The 24035-nt window shown below is 42.1% G+C and overlaps 1 protein-coding gene across 4 annotated transcripts; it reads left to right on the forward strand.

Annotated features, from left to right (window-relative positions):
- The first annotated feature begins 880 nt into the window (after positions 1-880).
- On the forward strand, positions 881-23880 carry cped1 (cadherin-like and PC-esterase domain containing 1). 4 transcript variants are annotated; one of them, XM_026362976.1, is made up of 22 exons: positions 887-1463; positions 1675-2062; positions 5427-5601; positions 6609-6703; positions 6792-6876; positions 6963-7026; positions 7112-7241; positions 7436-7566; positions 7819-7891; positions 10229-10363; positions 11719-11823; positions 12498-12607; positions 12699-12754; positions 12908-13094; positions 13178-13346; positions 18742-18841; positions 18924-19060; positions 19213-19433; positions 19731-19832; positions 20130-20217; positions 20299-20445; positions 22474-23880. In XM_026362976.1, the coding sequence occupies exons 2-22, from the start codon at positions 1820-1822 to the stop codon at positions 22684-22686; spliced, it is 2766 nt and encodes a 921-aa protein (XP_026218761.1). In that variant the 5' UTR covers positions 887-1463; positions 1675-1819; the 3' UTR covers positions 22687-23880. The 4 variants fall into 4 exon arrangements, with proteins under 4 accessions (XP_026218763.1, XP_026218761.1, XP_026218760.1 ...); XM_026362978.1 differs by having other exon boundaries at positions 881-2062; positions 7864-7891; XM_026362975.1 differs by having other exon boundaries at positions 887-2062.
- Positions 23881-24035: the final 155 nt, after the last annotated feature.

Here is a 24035-nt window from a genome sequence, read left to right on the forward strand (position 1 = left end):
TCAGGTGATCTGTCAGAACCACAGCAAGGTGCTGGGACCAGGACGCGGAGTTAAGGGTTAGAACAGGTTCTATTTGACTGGAGAACTTGGGATGAGTAGCTCGGGCAGCAGAAAGACTCGTGTAAAAGTGGTTCACCTGCTCACAACAGTTCGGTCCCGGACTGTTTGAAGGAGGTTCTCACTGCTCAGATGGTGGATAGGATGAGTTAGGACAGAGAGAAGCAGAATTTAAAAAGTAAAACTAGCCTGAAGACCTGAACCTGGACTTGATGATGGAACAGGAACAGGTTGACGCTACAGGACATTGGGGATTTTAGACGGTGAAACTTTAATCTGTCGGTAACTGTTCAAATGTCCACAGGGGTCTGAGGTGATGGAGGTCGGTGAAAAACAGGAATGAAGGATGAAAGGACGCAGTGAGTTCAGACTTTCATTGGTCCACTGTCCAAAGTAATGTCAGACCAGAATCTGTCTTCATCTTAACGTCGTTCAGGACCTTGATAAGATCTGTCCCTGAAATAAGAATTGGTAATTAATAATCATTAGTTGCAGTGAACACAGTATTTTTATATCTGGGAAAAGACTTCAAACTTCCCCCCGTTTGACAGTTTTACAGTTTTTACAGTTGACCTTTTATAAAGCAAAGTCCCTATCTAACTGAGGGTAAAGAAAGAACTTGAAGCAGGACTGTAAGTAGACGTTGGGTCCAGATTGTTTTCAGTGTTTAACCTTCAGCAAACTCCAACACGTCCTCTGCACAGCACCAATTGCTCCATCACCAAACTCCGCTCAAAATAAAGGCGTTTTTAAATGCGTTTAAATGGACGCTGGTGTATTTGGAAAAGAGTTTAACCCCTAAAACACACGTGTGTACACAACATGTGTGTGAGTTCCTAAAATAACTCCGGGAGGGGGAGGACGGTGAGGAGGTGCTGACCTCCTACAGGGCTGCGGGTTTTAAAGTCCGGACTCCACTGGAAAACTGAAGGAAAACGTCCAAAGTCTCGGTGATTGTGAGCCCAGAGAAAACCCAGAGAAGAAGTAGTGCGGGGTCCAGGTTGGAAACGCGACCACCGGGGCTGCTTCTTTCTCCTCCTGGTGGTTTTAACTCGAACCAGATGGTCCGCCAGCCAGACTCCACCGCCGCTTTGGCTGTTTTCAACTCCCTCTGACGTCTTTTAGCGGAACTTGTGCTGCTGTAGCTCAGTTTTACGGACTTTTCCACATCAGTGGATTTTTCTAACGGTTCTTTTGTCATTCCAGTTTTCATCAGCTGACGGGACGTCGGGTTTCTTCTAGGACGCGCAAAGAAAGATAGAAAGGAGACGCAGAGGTGGACGCGTTGCGCACTTTGGCTTGTTTGTCTCCGAGGTTCGTTTGGACCCGTCCAAAGTCCCATGATCTCTCCCAGCAGGAGACAGGATGCAGTTCGCCGGCTTTGAAGCGAACTTCTCCACTTCGCTGTGCGTTTTATCGGCTCCGCTGCTTTTTAACTTCAAATGAGGACTTTTCATCGTGTGATTTGGTTTTTGTGTTAAAACACGAGTCGGGCTTTTAGAAATCCACCAGGAAATTCCACATTCATAGTTTCCAGTGTCAGTCTGCGGCTGATTGTTTTCCAATCGATGATGTTCTTTACACTTTAATCATGAGTTTCTACTGTTTCACACACAGGCTGTTAAACTCGGAACCGAAATCCGGACTCTAACGACTCATTTATGTGACTGGGAAACTCGCCAAACTCCATTTAGAATCAGCAGGATTTAGCTGAAGATGCGGACACAGTGAAAAACCTCGGGATGTGAAGTGAACATTTCTCATGCGGTGCGGACTCCTGAGAGACGCCGGGATGCTGCTCCGCCGCCGGTCCTGCTCCGGCCCGCTGCTGCTGATCGGGGTGGCGGTGTGTCTCTTCTACCAGACTCTGATGGTGGCCCGGAACCGGCTGCGGTCTGGACAGCAGCAACCCGCCGCTGATGTTCGCAGCAGAAGGCCGCCTGATGAACTCCTGATGGAGGACACCAGAGGGTTTATTTCCAGCCTGGACACTCTACAAACACAGGTGAGTTTACCTGCCCTCCAGGTGGGCTTCACTGGCTCAAAGTCAGACCATGGTAAAGTGTGTTGTTATATTACAACAAGCGATTTTCAGACTTTTTAAAGATCTGGTTCCAAATAATCAGTGAGTTTTATTCAAATAAAACATCTTACAATTCTGTTGTTTCACCAAAGCTCATTCAGAATTACTGTCATTTTAAAAGTGATTGAATTTTGTTAAATGTACATTTTGGGCCACATCTATTAAAGTAATGAAATGAAGAAATGAGACTGAGTTCAAATTAATGTTTAAATTACAACATACAGAATTTGAATTCACCCTTGTGAATGATTGAGTAGACAACTTATAAATAAAATCCATCAAAAGCATCCATCGTACTTTAATGATATGTAAATAACCTAAAAATGTGTATTATTTGTTCAATTATTTGGCATCAGACTTCCAGTTACAAATTCTGCATCAGTATGATACAGTGTCCGTTTTCATGTTAAGTAACCATCTGATCAGTTTGGTTCTTATCAATCCTCTAAAGACACTTAATGCACAGATAAACACTGTTTTTAATAGCTGTCACAATATGTTCTTTTTAAAACTGTAGCAGTAATTACATTTTAAAATCATTTTACTGATAAAATTCTTTTTTCCCCCAGTGATATTGCTAAAGTAAAAACCACTAAGATGAGTTCCTACATGTCATACATGTTATGTATGTTTTGCAACATGTGTCATTTGTATTTCTGCCAATTATCTTTTAAATCACAGATTTTCTAATGCAGTTTTGTACCTTTGGTCTTTGCCTGTTACAGAAAAAGGAATCATCATGTCTGCTGGGTCAAGACTCCCTCTGACTCATTGTTGTAGTATTTTTAGATTATGAGGGGCTCAGCATGCACCAGGGTTTTATTTTCATGCAGGATGATTGACAGCTGTACAGACCAGTCAGATTCAGACTATGCAATTCTGGGTATTTTAAGTGTGTCCCTGTGTCATTAATGATCTGAGGATCCAGTTCCTGACAGTGTGAGCTGACAGCTGACAAACCCACTCGGTGTTAATCAGGCTGTTAATCTGAGCTCAGTGGTTTGTGTTTGGTTTATTTTATTACACAGTAAAGTGCTGCTGTCCTCAGCCTGGCAGCTGTTCCTCTTTAAAGGAGCAGCCCCACATTTGACGTAGAAAACTGTGTAGTAAAGGATGCATCATGGACTAGGAAACATTTTCCAGCAGTTTTATATTTGGTTAAATATCTAACATAAATGTAAAACCAGCTGTACGGTGTCAGTGAAGTTCCTGCTTGGTGAATTTCATTTTATTTCACTGCATCTCACCTTTTTAACCACATCACCTGTGACACACGTCTGCTAATGCTCGTGGTGATCATGCTTCATGCTGTGAAAAGCTTGGTTGTTAGCAGACGGACACCGATAGACAAAGTGCTCAGAGCGTCCACTTCAGTAAAAGTACCACTACCACAGTGCGGAGGTACTCTGTTACTGCTTTAAGTAAAATGATTAGTATTTGTATGTACATAAAAAGACTCACGGAGAACATGATTGGATCAGATTTACTGATGTGTTAATGAGTAAACATCAGTTAAAGTGCAGCTGATTTGAACCCTTTATGTCCTGACAGCTGCTTCATCCCGAATAAAACACCAGGATTTCTGAATTCAAACTAGTAAAGTAAAGTCATGTCAGTGAACTTACAGATGGTTGAACAGCTTCTTAAAAACAGGTTGTTTCACCTGTTGGTCTCTGTCTGCCACCAGCTGTTCACTTCTCTGGTTTCTCTGGTTTGTGTCCACAGCTCCCAGTCAGGCTGAGAAAACCTGCTCACGGTCAGAATTTACTGCTGGGAACAGACACAACACACTGAAGGGTCTATTTTTATTTCACTCTGCAGACTCTGAGAATGACAGCAGCAGAAACCAGTTTACAGACTGATCTGCAGCCAGCTCACACCAGTAATAAACTGGGACCAGTACGGAGTGACTTTAGCTCCAGGAACACCCTGTTAGGGGCCACTGAGATGCAGCTGGTGGATTTTGGATCACGTGACCAGCGTGTTCGAGGTCATGTGATGTGCGTTGGTCCATCAGTCTGTGGTATGAGACCTCGTTAGTCTCTGTTTGTGGACACAGTTCGGCTGCTGTGGGAAACGTCTCTTCCAGGTCTCTGTCGAGTCCACAGCAGCAGCTTTTCTACTGTAGTAACTCAGACCTGGGGACGGCATCAGAGCAGAAAGAGCTTTCTACAATCCTCATTTCTCTTCTTATTCTGGTTTTCAGAAGGTCTCTCTGATCCAGGAACAGACTTGTGGACAGAACCTGTCTTGTGCTTTAAGCAGAAAAGGAAACGAGCAGGAGGAAAGTTTTCACCAGGACAAAGAGAAACTAAGCTAAAGGCAGATTTAGGTGTTTTTATTCCATAGGCTCTAGTCTTGTTTGAGTTCATTAAAGTTCCAGTTTCGGTCTCTGTGGTTGTCAGGGACCCGTGGGCTGAGAAAAATCATTCTGATGGTCATGCAGGGCAGAACCACGTTTTCATCTCGTTGTGGTTTCACAACTGTACTTCTCATATTACATATTCAATTTTAGTGGACAGTAAAAACTGAATAAACCAACTGAACTGTCTGTCTGAAGGTTTGTTTAGACATCTTTGAATATTTAAACTGATTGTCGCCCTGTCGACAAACTGAAGTAGTACCGTTGCCTATAAATGTAACCGATTCAATTCCTCCATTCAAAATACTGAATTCAGTCCGTGTCTCCGTCTCCATGTGTCCAGATCTCACAGCGTTGGGAAGCAGAGACAAACGGACTGAAGTCAGGCTGAGAAACAGAGACTGTGCCAACTTGTGTTCGGCAGCAGAGACTTTAACTGCACATCTGATCTGAATACTAACAGTGTCTGAACGGAAAATACTGACACTCACTTCACTTTTCCTCTTCAGGCTGTTGCGCTGCAGAAAAACAAACTTTCTTCTTCTGTGGTTTTAACTCTCTCTGACCCGGTTTCATGTTTCATGTGTTCTGCCAAGAAACCAAAATACCACTGTTTAAAGGCTTATTTCACCCAAATTGTCACAAAGACCTTTAGAAATATTTCACAAACTACAATTGGTACCATCAGCAGCGACTTGATATACATAAATAAATACTTTTTACTGTTTACACTTATGTACTTTTACTTCGGTAGGATTATGAATGCAGGACTTCTCCTGAATATCTGTTGGTCCAGTCACTCACTGTGTTCTAAATATTTCTTCCTCAATACCAGTTCAGTTCTTCCTACGGTGTGTTAGCAGTATCTGATAACTGGACCCCCCACCCTGAGAAATTATCTACTGTTTCCCTCTGTCTTCTCAGCTCAGGGTGTGGTATCAGAAACAACCCCAGCGTCAGCGGGCTGTGGTCTTGACGGGTCGACGACTGGTTTCAGACACTGAGGTCCAGCTGTACCAGCAGGTTCTGCAGCAGATGGGCTATGTGGTCCAGACATCCAGATACGCTGAGACCAGCAGTTTCCTCAGAACAAACCAGGGTAAATATGAGGTGGGGGGGGGGGTTAAATATGTTCATGTATGTCAAAACATGAGAGCACACACATGTTCCCTCTAACTCTGATCACTCGGACGGGTTTGATCTGAGACCTGCAGCTGGTTTCTGAAAGAACAGGTTAGATTGAAGTTCTAAAATGAAATATTTAGTGTCAATGGAGCAAGAAATAAAAGAAAACTACTAAAAACAAAGCACAAATCAAATCAGTTTCCAAAGATTACTGCACACTTTTCTTTTTCCTTTTCTTTCTGCCTGAAAACTGAAAACACATCATTTCCTGTCCATAATCACTTCCACATGTTTCCAGTGTTTGTGCTCAGACTTTATTTATTTAACAGAAACTTCCTGTTCCCTCCCTTTAACTCCATACTGAGAAGTCTTGTCCACATCTGCCAAACCAGACCACCGCTCTGATCTACAGCAGCCTTTAACACGTACTCATCTGTCTTCATCTGTCAGTGCTTTGATTCCATCATTGGCCCTTCAGAATATGTTCATATCTGTGTTTAACTATTATTCTCATCCAACATCAGTCAATTAAATATGTGGAGAGGAAACAAATGATCTTAAATGTTATATTACCCTTTAAATGTGTGAGAAAACATCTGGACTCTGTACTGAGGTCTGAGGTCCAAATCCACAATACCCCAATTGGACTTCCAGAGTCTATTTGAACTTCAGACTGAGCCAGACTCATATACTACTACTACTACTACTACTACTACTACTACTACTACTACTAATACTACTACTACTACTACTTTTACTATTACCATTAAGTCTGATGGTCTGGTACTGTCCACCTATAGTGTGAGAATCCAGCCCTGCAGTCCCCCATGTGTGGTCTCAGTTTCTCCTGAGTTCTGCTCCACAGCGCCCTCTACAGTATGATCTCTGACTGGTATCTGACAGCGACAACGGTTCCTCTGCCTCCTGCTAAACTGTGGCAGAGTCAGGTGTGACCTCCTGTCTGCATCTCCGTGGTTACAGGTGTGGATGGGTGGAGCCTGTTGCTGTGTCTCAGTACTTCAGAGAGAAGTTGTCTGAGGAGAATCTCCTTCTCTCACCTCCGGCATCATCAGACGGTAAGACTCACCTGGACCCAGCCTCCAGCAAATGACAGGCAAAGTGCCGTCGGAGTCTTTCTAATCGCACTTGTCTCTGTGTCCTCAGGTGAACCTGATTCCACAGTTGATGGAGGCGTTCTCTGATGCAGGTGAAGGTCTCTGTCACTTTTACATTCAGTCACACCTGGCAGGTGAGTCTGAACAGTCACTGTCAAAAGAACATATGTTAAAAGAAAATCTCAGTTGATTTCATGTGTACCTGTCTTTCAATGAGCAGATTTAATTATGAAGCCGTATTCCTGTGGTTCGGCCAATCAGATGCTGCAGATTCCTCAGGACGGGTGAGTGTCAGTCTGGTCACCACCTGTCAGGATAATTAGCCATACTGTGTAAACATTGTTGTGTTTACCTGCCTCTGTCTGACAGTCCGTCACCTGGTCTGGTTGCCATGGTGAATGTTTACATCCTGGTGACCTCAGTCAGACCTCTGACATCATTCCTGCATGACATCAGCGTGGTGACAACCAATCAGGAGCTGAGGGGGCGACCCACAAAGGTAAAACACCTGTTGGTCATTTTGTGTTCAGCTTCTTCCTTTCGACAAACTCCTGATAACAAAGCTTATGTCTGCACAAGAGTCCGATTATAATACCTGAGGACAGGTGCTTCAGTTTTACCAGTGTCGGTGCTGTTGGACCTTTAAAAAAGGTCCTGTCTGTGTGTCGCTGTTTTAGCCCTTTTCTCCCTCAGCTCAGGAACTTCCTGCTGCAGCAGCTTGGACCAACAAACTCCCATCAGGCTTTGGAGCAGATGAAGAAGGTGATAGGTGAAGTGCTGCAGGCGGCAACATCAACCAATGAGAAGAAACAAAGTGTCCACAGGTAAAAACAAAAGTATGAAATGATTGTCATTTGTCCCAACTCTCTCATACCACCCAGGCCAGCGTTTTAGACAACATGACAGCTGGTGGTGGAAACGCTGGCCAGCAACTGTGCACCGCGCTTTGGTTGTGATCAGCCGAGTCAGGTTTAGGCTCTAAGTAAACAAGGGGTTTGTGAAAATGTCAAAAAGAAAGATTTAATGTACTACTTTTCCACAGTGATTGATTGATTGATCGATTGATTGTGTTTCAGTTGTGTGCTGTGTTACCAGCTGCTCACCTTCACTCTGCTTTTCAGTGGCTCCATCACACCTGTTATAATCCAGGTAAGAACAGATTACTTCTTTATCCCTTTGTCTCTTCACATTGTTGATGCTGTTTTAAGTTATTTTTTAATAAATAAAAAAACGCTTTTCCCTAATTGAGTTTAAAAGTCGTTCTCCAATGAATGATGATCCTTCATCTGTGCTGAAGCCTGAAGAATGTTTTTTTATTTTCATATTATATGTGAACATCTGCATGTTTTAAAGACAGAACACAAGCAAAATGCGTGAACTTCATTTTTATACATTAACTTTGTTTTTTTTTAACGTATTTGTTAAATCTTTTTAATTATCTGAATTTTCTCACATTAATTCTGACTATTCTTTAATCTTCTATGTTGTTTTGTTAGAAATATTCAGTGAATATGTCAAATTTTAACACCTACCATTAAATTATATTCTCTCACATCACATGGAAATGTTTAATGTTTGTCACCACGCTCCTCAGCTGTTCTCTCTCCTAACATCTCACTAATGTCCTGACGTTAAAAAAACGTCCTCAGAGCTGTAACTCCTTCTTTTCATTTATTTTCACTGTACTTATTCCTTTCCTTCCCCACATCCTCATGTTCTAGCTTTCCCACTTGCTCTTTTCAATCCTCGGCTTTGCTTTCCTGATGAACAAACAAATATTTAACTTGAACATTAAATGAACCAATCAGAGGTCTGATTGCTGATCGGTCCTGTCGTCTTATTCTGTGTTTTGGAAACACAGCTGTGATCCGCTGTAATTACTGCGGTTGATCGACTTAATTTAAACAGAACAACAACTCTGTTCAGACTGTGACCACTGAAGCTTATCTCAGCATCCAGCCACAGCTGGACAAGTCTCAGCAGGCCCCCAAGTCAGACAGGTAATGAACAGGTGACAAGCGGACAGGTAACAGTCAGACAGGTAATGAACAGGTGACAAGCGGACAGGTAATGAACAGGTGACAAGCGGACAGGTAACAGTCAGACAGGTAATGAACAGGTGACAAGTGGACAGGTAATGAACAGGTGACAAGCGGACAGGTAACAGTCAGACAGGTAATGAACAGGTGACAAGCGGACAGGTAATGAACAGGTGACAAGCGGACAGGTAATGAACAGGTGACAAGCGGACAGGTAATGAACAGGTGACAAGCGGACAGGTAACAGTCAGACAGGTAATGAGCAGGTGACAAGTGGACAGGAAATGAACAGGTAACAAGCGGACAGGTAATGAACAGGTGACAAGCGGACAGGTAACAGTCAGACAGGTAATGAACAGGTGACAAGTGGACAGGAAATGAACAGGTGACAAGTGGACAGGTAATGAACAGGTGACAAGCGGACAGGTAACAGTCAGACAGGTAATGAACAGGTGACAAGTGGACAGGTAACAGTCAGACAGGTAATGAACAGGTGACAAGCGGACAGGTAATGAACAGGTGACAAGCGGACAGGTAATGAACAGGTGACAAGCGGACAGGTAACAGTCAGACAGGTAATGAACAGGTGACAAGCGGACAGGTAACAGTCAGACAGGTAATGAACAGGTGACAAGCGGACAGGTAACAGTCAGACAGGTAATGAACAGGTGACAAGTGGACAGGAAATGAACAGGTGACAAGCGGACAGGTAATGAACAGGTGACAAGCGGACAGGTAACAGTCAGACAGGTAATGAACAGGTGACAAGTGGACAGGAAGTGAACAGGTGACAAGCGACCGGGAATGAACAGGTGACAAGCGGACAGGTAACAGTCAGACAGGTAATGAACAGGTGACAAGCGGACAGGTAACAGTCAGACAGGTAATGAACAGGTGAGAGGAAGACAGGGAATGGTCACACAGGAAACGGACAGGTAGCAGTTAGAAAGGTAACAAACAGGTAATTAGCACGTGACAGACAGGCGAATCGTAGAACACTTTGTCCTTGCAAATCTGATTCCAATAGTAAATGTTTTGTTCTTTACATCTTTCCTTTCCTTCCTTGTTGGTTCCCATGTCCTCCACTACTCCACCACCTCTTTTCCTTCACTGTGAACTCTTCCTCTCTTTTCATACCATTAGTTGTTCTTTGCTTTCATCTGATTTGTTTCTTTATTCCTCCTCTTATCCTTTCCTTCAAAACTCCTCGTTTCCTTTCTCTCCCCTGTTCCTTCCTAGTTCCTTTTGATTTCTCTCACCTCCTCCTTTCCATCTTTCTTTTTATTTTCATATTTTAACAACTCTTTCGTTTTTTCCTACAATAATCAGGACACAGGTTCAGGTTGTTCTCAGGTAACTGACTCTGTCTCTTGTTCTTCAGGTGAGCATCCAGCAGAGGTCAGTGTGTTCTCAGCAGCTCATCTGACTTCTGTCTCTTTGTCTTCAGGTCAACACAGACTTAACCTTTTCTGCTCTGAGCAGCGACACCTTTGACAGACAAATCACCAAAGACCTGATCCTGGAGGATACGATTCACTTCACAATGACCTCACATCTGTCCTCAGAGACAGACGGAAGACAGGTAAGAGTCTGCAGCAGCAAACCAAATATTTGTTTCCATTAAACAAACCTGTCTCTGTTTTACTATTTTTCTGTCATTATTGTCGACATGCTAACACGTCGACAGTATTCAACCTTTTTTTGTGTGCAGCTGAGGTTTTTGTAATTTTCTTTTATCAGTTGATTGTTTGGTTTCACATAGGAAACAGTAGCTGCATAAAATGACCAAACATTAATCAAGCTAATGTTCTTATGAGAGATAAAATAAAAAACAACAGATCCTCAAACTGCAGAAGCTGGAATATTGAAATATTTAATTTCAGTTCAGTTCAATTCAGTTTTATTTGTATAGCACCAAATCAAGTCATCTCGGGGCACTTTACAGTATTTCAGGTTTAAGTCCATATTAATATAACTGGATACAGAATTATATAGAAAACCCAACAACACCACTGAGCAGCACCAGGAGACAGTGGAGAGGAAAAACACCCTTCAGAGGAGGAAACCTGCAGCAGAACCAGGATCGGGGGGGCGGCCATCTGCCTTGACAGGGTAGAGTGAGTGGAAAGAGGAGAGAGTAAAGAACAGCAGGCCACAAAAAACAACAACAAGGAGCAAGAACATTGGGCAGGTCAACTGGATTCTGGAGATAACAGCTCCAGGCCGAGGATTCCTGCAGAAAAGTACAGAGAGAGGGAGACAGAGAGGAGGAAACACAACTACAGGAGAGAGAAGATTTTACAGGGAGCCAATGGAGAGAAGCTAACGTAGAAGCAATATGATCTCTCTTACTAATTCCAGTCAGAACTCTGGCTGCAGCATTTTGGATTAACTGGAGGCTTTTTAAGGAGTTATTGGGACAAACTATTAATAAGGAATTACAATAGTCCAGTCTGGAAGTAACAAATGCATGGACTAGTTTTTCAGCATCACTTTGGGACAGGATACTCCTGATTTTGTTTCCTTGTTTGTCAATTGTAAAAAGCGCTCTACAAATAAAATTGAATTGAATTGAGACACAAAATGACCTCTGTCTTGTCTGAATTTAGCAGAAGGAAATTGGAGGACATCCAGGCCTTTATGTTTTTTGTACAGCTTGAAGCTTGATTAATTGATTAGTTTCTTCTGGTTTCATAGATAAATATAGCTGGGTATCATCTGCATAACAATGGAAAGTTAGTGTTTCCTAATAATATTGCCTAACGGGGGACATACTGTATATAGGTAACAGATTGTATTTGGTAACAGATAAATCCTTTTCTACTTGTCTTTACTGTTTCATTTAACAAAAAGCATCTTATCTTCACACGTTTTCAAATATTTTCATTAATAATTTTGTTGATAATTAATATGTGTTTAAACCCTGTGTGTCGTCAGTACGGTGGCTGCAGAGAGACACACGGTGTGTGTTTGTCAGAAGACGAGTTTCTTCTTCTGCTTCAGTTTCAGCAACAGATGAAGACCCCTTCAGCTTTTCAACTGGTAAATAAACCTGTGGTTTATTAAATAAATATTATCCAGGAAGCACTGCAGTAACTGTCACTGTGTAGAGTACTAGTAGTATTTAAGTTTTTCAGAACTAATTAAATTTTTTTAACTAAAAAATGAATCAACCCATCAGATTAACTATTTAAAACTGAAGAGACATGAAGGGATTTAACCTGCGAGTTTGTCCCCTGAAAAAAGTGCATAATGTCTAAAACCATTCCTGCTGAGCAGTATTCCTGTGTAGCAGTAAGTCTGGGATGCAGCGTACAAATCATTTGATGCAGCCCACGCAATGATGGAGCAATGACAAAAGTTGACTGAATTAGTTTTAAAATATTTTATCTTAAAAAGGAACTTTTTATTTTTATTTTTTATTATTTTTACATGGTAAATTACTAGATTGATAGATTCCAGTTAAAGCTGCCAAACCACGAAGCTGACCTTATCTGTGTTTAAGTGTGTGTTAAGTGTGGAGAGGAACAGGAGACTGGATCTTAGTCAGACACGTAGAAACTTGTATCATCTCCATAAAAATGGGCATTTCAATATTGAACAAGGGCAATAATGTTATTTATTTATAATGTGTGGAGTAATGGTCCAAGCTTTACCCCTGTTGTACACCATTAGACCCATGGTAAGTTAGTCTCTCCTGATTTCATCCTGTCTAGTTGTATCCCAGCACCTCATCCTCCAACTCGTCCTCTGCTCCTCCGAGTGTCTCTGACCTCCTGATCCGGATCAGCCGTTACTACGAGCTGCAGAGAAACGGCGGCTACGGGTTAGGGGTGATCAACATCACAGCTGAAAGCTCAACAGTTAAATCAGATCTTGTTAATAGTATTAAAATGTAGTTTTCAATGTTTCTACAGAACTGATGAGACAGAAGAACGTACCAACCGGGACTCAGCTGTGCTGACATCAAAAGGTGGAACTGACACTGAGTTCATCACCTGTTGGAACAGAGCAGACATCAATAAATATCTTTTTAATGATCTCATTTATCTGTATATGAACTCTGTTCCCCATAATGAGGTGGGGGTAGAAACAGGAAGTCTGATGGTTTCTGTGTGTGTCTCAGTTCCCTGTGTGGACCCCCAGCTCAGACAGATCTACACCGACCCCCCCCTCACCCTGACTCCCTCCTTTAGCCCACGGGTAAAGGAGTACCGTGCTGAGGTTACTTTTGACACTGTGACGGTTCGGATCCGCCCAGAGCCCGTCAGTCCTGCCTGCAGGGTCCACCTAGATGAGCACGGAGGACCTAGGTGAGACCTGGACGCTGCCTTCTGAACTCTGACCCCCTGCTCAGCCAATGTCACTAACCTCTCCACCCCAAACCACTCCTTAGGATGGCGAACTACCCTGTCGGCCTCGGCAACAGCCGGATCAGCATCCTGGTGACAGATGACAGTGATCCGGAGCCTGTCGTCATGGCGATCTACACCGTCCACATGTACCGCGAGAGCCGGCCCAGTCTGCCCATGTTCGGAGATCATGTGATGTGCAGCTTCGTCCAGGTAGGTCCTCAGCTGTCCTATTGGTTGCTGGTCTGGAGGCAGCAATTTGTGTTTTAATGTAAAAATCACAGAAATGTGAGCGGCTCCATCTTAGGACAAAGGATTTGTTGAGTATCTGAAGCCGTTTCTTCAATTCAATTCAATTTAGTTTTATTTGTATAGCGCCAATTCACAACAGAAGTTATCTCAAGGCACTTTACAGTGTTTAAGGTTTAAGACTGTACAGAGAATAATTGTACAAAAAATGATACAGAAAACCCAACAATCCCATTTGAGCAAGCTTTAGGCAACAGTGGAGAGGAAAAACTCCCTTTAGAGGAAGAAAGCTCCAGCAGAACCAGGCTCATAGTGGGCGGCCATCTGCCTCGACCGGTTGGGGTGAGTGGAAAGAGGAGAGAGAAAAGAACAGCAGGCAATAAGACAACAACAAGCAGCAAGAACATTGGGCAGGTCCACTGGATTCTGGAGATGTACAGCTCCAGGCCGAGGATACCTGCAGAAAAGTACAGAGAGAGGGAGACAGAGAGGAGGAAACACAACTACAGGAGAGAGAAGACACAAAGTTAATGACATGCAATGGTGGAATTTGAATGGATAGAGGAGAAAGGAGAGAGGAGAGGAGCTCAGTTTATCAGTAGAGTTCCCCCAGCAGACTAAGTTATATCAGCATAACTAAGAGATGGTTCAGAGTCACCTGATCCATCTCTAACTATAAGCTTTATAAAAAAGGAAAGTTTTAAGTCTAGTCTTGAAAGGAGAGAGGGTGTCTGCCTCTAGAACCTGAACTGGGAACTGGTTCCACAGGAGAGGGGCTTGATAGCTAAAGGCTCTGCCTCCCATTCTACATTTGGAAACTCTAGGAACCACAAGTAAACCTGCAGCCTCAGAACATAGAGTTCTGCTTGGAAGATATGGAACTATGAGGTCTTTAAAATAAGATGGAGCCTGATTATTAAGGGATTTATAAGTGAGGAGAAGAATTTTAAATTCAATTCTGGATTTAACAGGGAGCCTATGGAGAGAAGCTAACGTAGGAGAAATATGATCTCTCTTATTAATTCCAGTCAGAACTCTGGCTGCAGCATTTTGGATTAACATTAGTCCAGTCTGGAAGTAACAAATGCATGGACTAGTTTTTCAGCATCACTTTGGGACAGGATGCTTTAACAATTTCTTCAGGTTGAGTGTAGAAAACAGCTGTTTCACATCAATTCTCCTCATGTCCACGTTCTCTACATAATAACCTGATCTCTGCAGAACCTGAAGCTCAGAACGTGAGTCTGCATCTCTTCAGTCCACTAACACGTGTCCACAGGGTGTTTTCACTGAGTCTGAATCAAACAGATCTGCATTCCCGTTGGTCTGCAGAGACATTTCATTCTTTCCAGCTGCTTCTGATTCATAACAACACTGAAAACTACCACAGTCTTACAGACTCAGTTCTATGTGTGACTCCAATACATACTGTGTGGTTCAGCCTTTGTGAAACCTGAAGTATAAAAGAGGATGTTGTCTGCATATAGTGCAACGTTTATACAATTTCTGCATGTGCAGAAACTCGAGCCCAAATACTCTTCAAATCAATCTTATTCCCTGTGTCTCAGTAGATACCAAGTCGGAGAACAGCTAAACTTTGGACCTGAATCAGAGCATTTCCATGAAACGATCAGTAGATTCCAAAGCTGACCTTTGAATATTAAACAGTGAAATGTGTTCGCTGTGAGATGACTCTGAAAACAGGCTTATTCAGTGTAGGTCTCTTCTTCCTTACGTGTCCTGTCTGATCCACCTGTACTTCTCGATTAGACTGAGAGAGATGGAGAGACAAGATTCATCTGCTGGGGGGTCAGTGGGGGTCCCTGATGGGGCCCCAGGAGAACAGAGAGGCCATTGATGTGGTGTGGGGTCTGTTCTTTTATGTGAAGATAAAATGAAACCTGCTGCTGCTGAGGACAGAAACACATCAGGTGCTCACAGGCTCAGATTTAAAATTCAACTCCTCTAGGTTCCTTATTTTAGCCGACGGGGAGCAGAACCGACATCTGTGTTTATCTTTAGTTTTATTCTACATGACCCCGGAAAATAAACCTTTCATTAAACTAATGTAAGAGTCAGAGGAAAAACCACACGTGTCAGAGAGGTGAGATCAGAAACACAGAGGGAAACGGTGAAGATATCTGGAATGAAGCTGTACTGCTGGAACACAAAATCCACTCTTGTCCTTTACTTTTCTTGTCCTCCTGGAAGTCCAAGCTTCCTTTCTTTTCGCAGTTAACAGAACACAATGTTTTGGCTCTGACTCTCTCTCCTCCTGTTTGTGTCAGATTAAAAACCTGCAGACGTTCAGGTAATGCTGTTTCTGACAGATTACACGCAGGTTTAGTTTAACAAACGAATAATTTGAAAACACTGGTTACTGAGTCGTCTCCTTTTTATTAACGTCTGTATAAAACACGATAAACTTCGGTCTATAATAAAACGGCCTGAAGGGACACTTTAGGCCGGAAAAGAGGTCAGCAGAGTGAGCGACTCATAGAACCCAACTCTGTACAACTCTGGATAACAATCGTTTTATTCATTCATTTACTGAATTAACGCAGAATAAAAAGCCTCATACCACTATTCACATACAGCAGCAGATTATTCCGGACTCTGTTTTATTCATACAGGACTCAGGATCTCTCTTCAATGTGTTAGCGTTGGGAAGGGCTCGCTCCCGTCTTATCAGACACGAATAAGTTTGTCTCTTGTGTTTTTTATTTCTCGCAGTTCGACTCTGGATATTTTCTGTCTGAGCTGTGAATTCCTGATTCTCCTCCCTCCGTCTGCTCTGACTCTGTTTCATATTTTCTCCTCACTGCTGGTTTTTAGTGGTTTTAGGACGTCTCTTGGTCTCTGGCTTCCAAAAAGGAAACAGGAGCAGCTAAAGTCTGATGATTGTGTTGATGTGTATTCTGGATTATCTGTTTGGACTCTTCAGAGAACCTAAAACCTTCTCTGTGAACATTTCCAACTGTTTTTTTAGCTTATTTCTTGTTATTTTTTGTTCTTTATGTAAAAATAAATGTTCACAAATGTGAAACTTTAATCTTCAGAGTGACAAACGTCACGTCTGACTGACGTCATAAAGATTTAAACAGAGATCCCACCTGTTAACTGTAATACATCAGTCACCAACCAAACGTGTTAGATTTCTTTACTAGATACTGAACAAATGAGACATTACAGTAAATAAATAATTCAAGTTAATAAAGGTAATTAACATTTTAATTCCAAAGTAAATCTAAGAATCAGCTCACATTTCATTTTCAGAGATCAGATCTTTTGGTTTCTTGAAGATTTATTAGTTATTTTTATCAATTTGTCACTAAACTAACAAAAGTGTCATTTTGTAAATAATCTGTTATGTTGACTTGCTGATTATCTTTTCCTAGTTTCTTTTACTAGCTGCTAGATTTTAGACTACATTTTTCATAAGTCTGGTCCTGTATCTTAATCTGTCCAAAACTCAAAAAGTTCAATTTATTTTTTTCTATAATATAATATTTGACTGATTTGTAATTTTTTTAAATTAATGGATTGTTGGAGCTCTAAAAAGAGTTTGTTTATCCATCTGCTGCTTCAATTCAAGTTCCGGTTGCTTTCATTAAAATATATGTTAATGTTTTAAAGAGGTTATAGTCGGACGTTTATTAAACCATTTAAAATAGTTCCTATTGGTTTTCAATCATACTTTGGCCATAAATCGTGGATGAAATCTAATTTAGGTGATGTCAGAAAGTAAATTCTAATTAAACCACTGAACACGTGTGGACCTCAGGTCAAAACAATGTCAGAAAAGGGATTTTAATTCAGATGAAACTCAACTATGTGGCTTTTTTTTAAAGCCGTTTCTTTCTTATTCTAAAAGGTTGGACCTCAGATGTTAATCCTTTGATGAATCTACAGATTTATCTGGCGACCCCTCAGAGGAAGCCAGACCTCAGTATGGACCAAACAAACTAGATAAAACCAGAAGGAAAAGTCTGCTGAAGCACAATTACAAACTGAAATCATCTAATTTTTCTGCCGCAGTACCTCTGATGACTTAAATATTAGCTGATGATTATATGATTATACTTTTACCCAGGTACCATTTGAAGCGGAGGAGTACTATTGGAGTACTGTTACACCACTGTTTGTGTTGCAGGACGATGCGTAGATATGTTTGTGTACGTGGCGTGCTGCAGGATGAAAGGCAGCGTCGCTGTTTTTGGTGTGTTTTCCTGGCTGATCTCAGACCAGCTTTTCGTCTGTTTGAGCGTTTACACTGAGCTCAGGTACGAACAAGAAAATCCCTGTTAAGTTTTCTTGTTGCACTTTGTTGTGAGCTGCGACGCTGCCGTGCAGAATGTAACGTCGCCATGACAAAACCTGCCGCACCAGAAGAAGAAGGAGAAGAAAGGACAGAGTGAGTGTGTGTGTGTGTGAGGGCGGTGGCTCTGAAGTCAGGGCCAGACGTGGCGGCTCCCACAGGACCTCTGAGCCGAGCTGGTCGGGTTTATTTGACCTCTGACCAGGAGGAGAAATCTGTGACACAAAGGAGAGGAAAAGAGGAGGACGGAGAAAGCTTTGATTTCAAAGGAAGCGAATAATGAAGACAGAAGGCGAAGAAGTTCAACTGCAGCTCATTGGTTTGGTTTATGAAAAATAAAACAAGTAGAGGATTCAGGCTCATTTTCTAAACTTTCACAGGAAGCTTGAGGAGTAAATCCTGCTTCTGTTCTGAGTTCACTGAAGTCTGAAGCATTTTTTCCTGAACCTGCAGAAAAACAAGCAACATCTGAAATCAGTCCTCTAATCGTCCTTCTGCTCACACTGTGCAGGTCGGTTTGTTCAGTGACGGCTCCAATAAACATGGCAACTTCAGTCTTTGTGATTCTGTAGTGAAAGAAAAATCAGTTCTGTTTTATATCGCAGTTCACCCACAACAAGTTAAACATTCTGCAGATAATCAGAACAGAAATCGGACCACTGCACACACAGATTGACGATCGATCAGGTGAGTAATCAAGTGTCCGGGACCTCAAACTGCATGTTGATGACAACAGGTCACACAGATCCTGTTGCTGTGTTCATGTCCCGGAATCCACAGGTAAACTTTGGTCTTATTGGGAATGATTTTAAAAAACACAGGAACTCTGTGCCAAGCTATTTTAATATTTCACGGTCTTCACTTCACAAAATCTAACGTGACATTTTATGTCGAAGAGAGTCGAGATAAAACATATTGAGTCCTACTGGTCCAGGTTTTGATGAAGACAAAAAGTGAAGGACTCAAAGCAGGATGTAAAAATTTTACTCTGTCTTTCCTGTGTTATACTCACCTGCTCTGTTCTGTGTGTTCTGGTTTTAGGACTGTGGTCTGCTGGTTCAGCCTGGTCAGGTCTGTGGTCTTCAGCCTTTCATCAGGTCTCAGGGTCCACTTCAGACCTGCACCTCAGGACAGGCACCAGGTGTGACATCACTTCTTTTCATCTGTGATGACACAGTAACAGTCAGCCTGTCTCACCTGTCTGTGTCTCATCTGTCTCCCAGGTCAGTGGGTGGTGCCGTGTCTCAGCTGTACTGACAACAGGACGTGTGATTGGAGAGAAGTTGCCTGGCAACCAGATGACTGTTACCACCAGTTAGTGGACCGCCCCATGCTGCAGGACTGTATGATGGACAGGAAGGTAAGGTGATGTATTCACAGCTGGGGTAGTGTTGTTTCTGATTTCAACTCTCAGGTATTTAAAAAGACCTGGACCTGGTCTGAACTTCAGTCCAGTTTGTGGACAGGGGTCCTGATGGCAACTCACCTGCTAAATACTGTATCCCTGCTCAGGTGCTGTTTATCGGCGACTCGACCAATCGTGGGATGATGTACTTCCTGATGGAACGGGTCAACACCAGTCTACAGGACTGGGGGAAAGCTCATGACACTCTGTTCTACAGAAACCTGAATGGGGGGCGGACTCAGGTCGGCTACTCCTATTATCCTCAATTCTGGTTGGAGAAGAAGCAGCGGCCGACATTCAGACAGGCGCTGCTGCAGCTGCTTGACAGGTAGTAACAGTAACGAGGATGATATGTGGATATGTGTAAGAGGAAAAACCTCCGGCACTGTCCAGCAGCAGGACCATCGAGGTCTGAGCTGCAGCTGAGCTCCAAAACTGTCGCTGCATATTTATTTTTAAATAAAGGTCTGGTTGGTTTATGGGGGGGTCAGAAAGGTGTTATCTTTCAAACAGTCTGATATCTAATCACACCACACCGGGAAAAACAGGCCAGAGCACCAGCTCAGTAAAGTCTAATGGTGGAATCGCTGTGTGGCTGTATTCTGACGAGTTTCTGTCCCTAAAGGTCGCGACCGTTGGTGAATTCTAACCTGACAGTGTTGGTGGTGGGAGGAGTCCAGTGGCTCAACACCGATCACCTGAGGACAGTCAGAGAGGTGTTGGACAGGTGAGCAAAAAAAAACACTTACACATAACACTTTCATTTACATATTTATTTAAATGCAATGTTTTAATTTAATACAAATTGAATTAAAAATTTTTTATTTATCATAAATACATACATTTTAAATAGTTTAATGTAACTTAACTTTATTTAATTTTATGTCACTTCATTTTGACTGTTAACTGTTAAATTTATCATTTAAGTTCAGGAAAATAAAAACTTTGCCTTTACAAATCTCAGTGTCACTCAGCACAGGTATCTATGACACAAGGTGTTCACCTTTTCCCTCCTCCTCTCCAGGGAGTCTCTCAGTAACATCCTGGTGGTGGTGAAATCTCTGGGGATGGGTTTCCACCTTCCTGTAGACGGGATCAGGTCTCTCAGTCTGGTAGGTCTGTGTTTCCTCCAGGCTACTGCTGAATCTCTACTGCACTTTCTCGTCTCACAGATCTGTTGTGATTTTTTTCAGAAAGAGGTCCAGCATCTGTACAAAGAAAACAGTGACATCATCACCACAGCAAAGCATCATGGGTATGAGGTGATCGACACATTCAGCATAACGATGGGTCGGTACAAAGAATTCCTGCAAGGACGGTGTGCCTGCCACTTCCACGAGGTAAAAAGACCTTGATACTAACTGTACCACATTGTTCTCCAAGGAACCTGAGACAGGAATCAGTCCACGAGCTGCTGACTGGTTTATTCCTTTGATCTCAGCATGATCCCTGGGATCAACTGGGAAGTCACCACAGCTTTTGGCATGGCACAGTTGACTTCTAGTGCGGTACAGTTGGTTTCCAGTGCAGTACAGTTAACTTCTAGTGCAGTACAGTTGGTTTCTAGTGCAGTACAGTTGGTTTTCAGTGTGGTAAAGTTAACTGCTAGTGCAGTACAGTTGGTTTCCAGTGTGGTACAGTTAACTTCTAGTGCGGTACAGTTGGTTTCCAGTGCAGTACAGTTAACTTCTAGTGCAGTACAGTTGGTTTCTAGTGCAGTACAGTTGGTTTTCAGTGTGGTACAGTTAACTTACAGTGCGGTACAGTTGGTTTCCAGTGCAGTATAGTTAGTTTCCAGTGTGGTAAAGTTAACTTCTAGTGCAGTACAGTTGGTTTCCAGTGTGGTAAAATTAACTTTTAGTGCGGCACAGTTGGTTTCCAGTGCAGTATAGTTAGTTTCCAGTGTGGTAAAGTTAACTTCTAGTGCAGTACAGTTTGTTTCCAGTGTGGTACAGTTAACTTCTAGTGCGGTACAGTAGGTTTCTAGTGCAGTACAGTTAACTTACAGTGCGGTACAGTTGGTTTCCAGTGCAGTATAGTTAGTTTCCAGTGTGGTACAGTTAACTTCTAGTGCGGTACAGTAGGTTTCTAGTGCAGTACAGTTAACTTACAGTGCGGCACAGTTGGTTTCCAGTGCAGTATAGTTAGTTTCCAGTGTGGTACAGTTAACTTCTAGTGCGGTACAGTAGGTTTCTAGTGCAGTACAGTTAACTTACAGTGCGGCACAGTTAACTTACAGTGCGGTACAGTTGGTTTCCAGTGCAGTATAGTTAGTTTCCAGTGTTGTAAAGTTAACTTCTAGTGCAGTACAGTTGGTTTCCAGTGTGGTAAAATTAACTTCTAGTGCGGCACAGTTGGTTTCCAGTGCGGCACAGTTGGTTTCCAGTGCGGCACAGTTGGTTTCCAGTGCGGCACAGTTGGTTTCCAGTGCGGCACAGTTGGTTTCCAGTGCGGCACAGTTAACTTACAGTGCGGTACAGTAGGTTTCTAGTGCAGTACAGTTAACTTACAGTGCGGCACAGTTAACTTACAGTGCGGTACAGTTGGTTTCCAGTGCAGTATAGTTAGTTTCCAGTGTTGTAAAGTTAACTTCTAGTGCAGTACAGTTGGTTTCCAGTGTGGTAAAATTAACTTCTAGTGCGGCACAGTTGGTTTCCAGTGCGGCACAGTTGGTTTCCAGTGCGGCACAGTTGGTTTCCAGTGCGGCACAGTTAACTTACAGTGCGGTACAGTTGGTTTCCAGTGCGGTACAGTTAACTTACAGTGCGGCACAGTTGGTTTCCAGTGCAGTACAGTTAACTTACAGTGCGGCACAGTTGGTTTCCAGTGCGGTACAGTTGGTTTCCAGTGTGGTACAGTTGGTTTCCAGTGCGGTACATTGTAGAATCAAATAATGTCACATGATCAACTATTAATGTGAGAGTGTAATTAGCATGTAAAGACTAAACACAGCAAAGCCAGATTTGTTTAAATGTTTTTGATCTGGAGTTATTTCAATGTCTGTCCTATGACTAAAGGAAAACTGTCTCCAAGATTTAAATGAATGAAGTAGTTTCTGACATGTTGCTCAAGTTTCTGAGTTCAGACCCACACAACCAGCCCATACAGTCGTCCTCTGAGGGTGGATGTGTAATTACTAGCCGGAGACAGTCTTAGTGTCTGCTTTAAAAAAAAAAAAAAACTACTGCTGCGTCTGACCAGCTTTCACCTGAACTAGTGACAGGAGTTAAAGGTACATTAAAGAAATATTCATGTTGTCAACATGTCTGCCAACGGAAATTAGACTTCACCTTGTGATTCAGGATGGAAAAATGAACCTGAAAGTATTGCACTAATTAGTTTAACTTGAATCTCGGTCTGTCTCACAGGTGGAAAAGCTTTGGTCTCCAGATGACACCACATCCACCACCAACAGAATCGGATCCGTCAGAACGGGATCAGGTCTCAGCAGCCAATCAGCCATGCAGGACAGAGAGCGGGAGGCTGGTTCTGGCCCATCAACCTATCATGTGAGAGGGCCAGTGAACCAGGTGTACTCCAAGATCCTGCTGAGCCGCCTGTGTCCCAAAACCAGAAACTAAACACCCAAGTGTGCGTGCGTGCGTGTCAGTAACAGTCCTGGAGGATGACTCATCTGTCTCCCTCACAGCAGGTGGATCCTCATCTCTCACAAAATTAGAAAATATTTTATTGTAACAAACATCATTATCATTATATTAAATAACAGGAGCTGTATCAAACTAGTTACTAATGAATATTAACTAGTTTCTGATGAGTACTAAATTGTATCTGATGATTATTAACTAGTATCTGATGAGTACTAACTCGTATCTGATGAGTACTAACTCGTATCTGATGAGTACTAACTCGTATCTGATGAGTACTAACTCGTATCTGATGAGTATCTAACTCGTATCTAATGAGTAATAACTTGTATCTGATGAGTACTAACTCGTATCTGATGAGTACTAACTCGTATCTGATGAGTATTAACTAGTATCTGATGAGTACTAACTAGTATCTGATGAGTACTAACTCGTATCTAATGAGTACTAACTCGTATCTGATGAGTACCAACTCGTATCTGATGAGTATTAACTAGTATCTGACCAATAGTAACTCAATTCTGATGAGTACTAACTAGTTTCTGATGCATCATGTCTAGTATTTCCTGCAGATGAACTACTTAGTGTTAGAATCTGTCGCTCCTGTCAGACCTGATGTGGTCCTGCTTGCTCTCTCTGACCAAACTCAATTTATATTTATGTGTATTTATATTTTCGTACCTCAGCAAATGAAGTTATTGTGTATATATCAGCTAATTTTCAGCCAAAGACTTGATGACAAAGAAGGAAACGTCTTAGATTTGATTCTCTGCTTATATTTCTATATTTTTCTACAGATGTTTATTGTGCCTTTAAATATATTAAAAATAGAAGATATGAATATTTATGTGAACATCAAGAAGGTCTCTGCTCTTTAAAACTTTTCCAGAAAGGAAAAAATCCACTCCAATCCAATCTCACTAACAAAGTCAGTTTTTATGATCTTTTCTGTTTGCTTGAAATATAAGTTAAACAAATCACAAAACTAAATGTGTTATTAGACGTTTGTCTCATTTTTAAACTTGCTAAACTTCAGTTTGGCTGTTCAGCAGAAAGTGAATAGATTCTTTGATTTTTATTATTTTTATTTTTTTTACAATAAGTTTTCTCATTGATATGAATATTCCTCTATACAAAACTCAATTAAAATTAAAGCACATTAAGATTCTACTTTGTATTAATTTTTTGTTCTGTTGAAATAATCGGGTCACATGTTGAATAGAAATAGAAAAACCCAGTGTAGCAGCTCCTGTCGATTGCTAAAAGGTTTTTACTCTGACTGGACTCTAACAGTAGATTTGTCTGTGTCACAACTGTGTTACATT

This window comes from Anabas testudineus, chromosome 23, assembly GCF_900324465.2.
Source record: "Anabas testudineus chromosome 23, fAnaTes1.2, whole genome shotgun sequence".
NCBI lineage: Eukaryota > Metazoa > Chordata > Actinopteri > Anabantiformes > Anabantidae > Anabas > Anabas testudineus.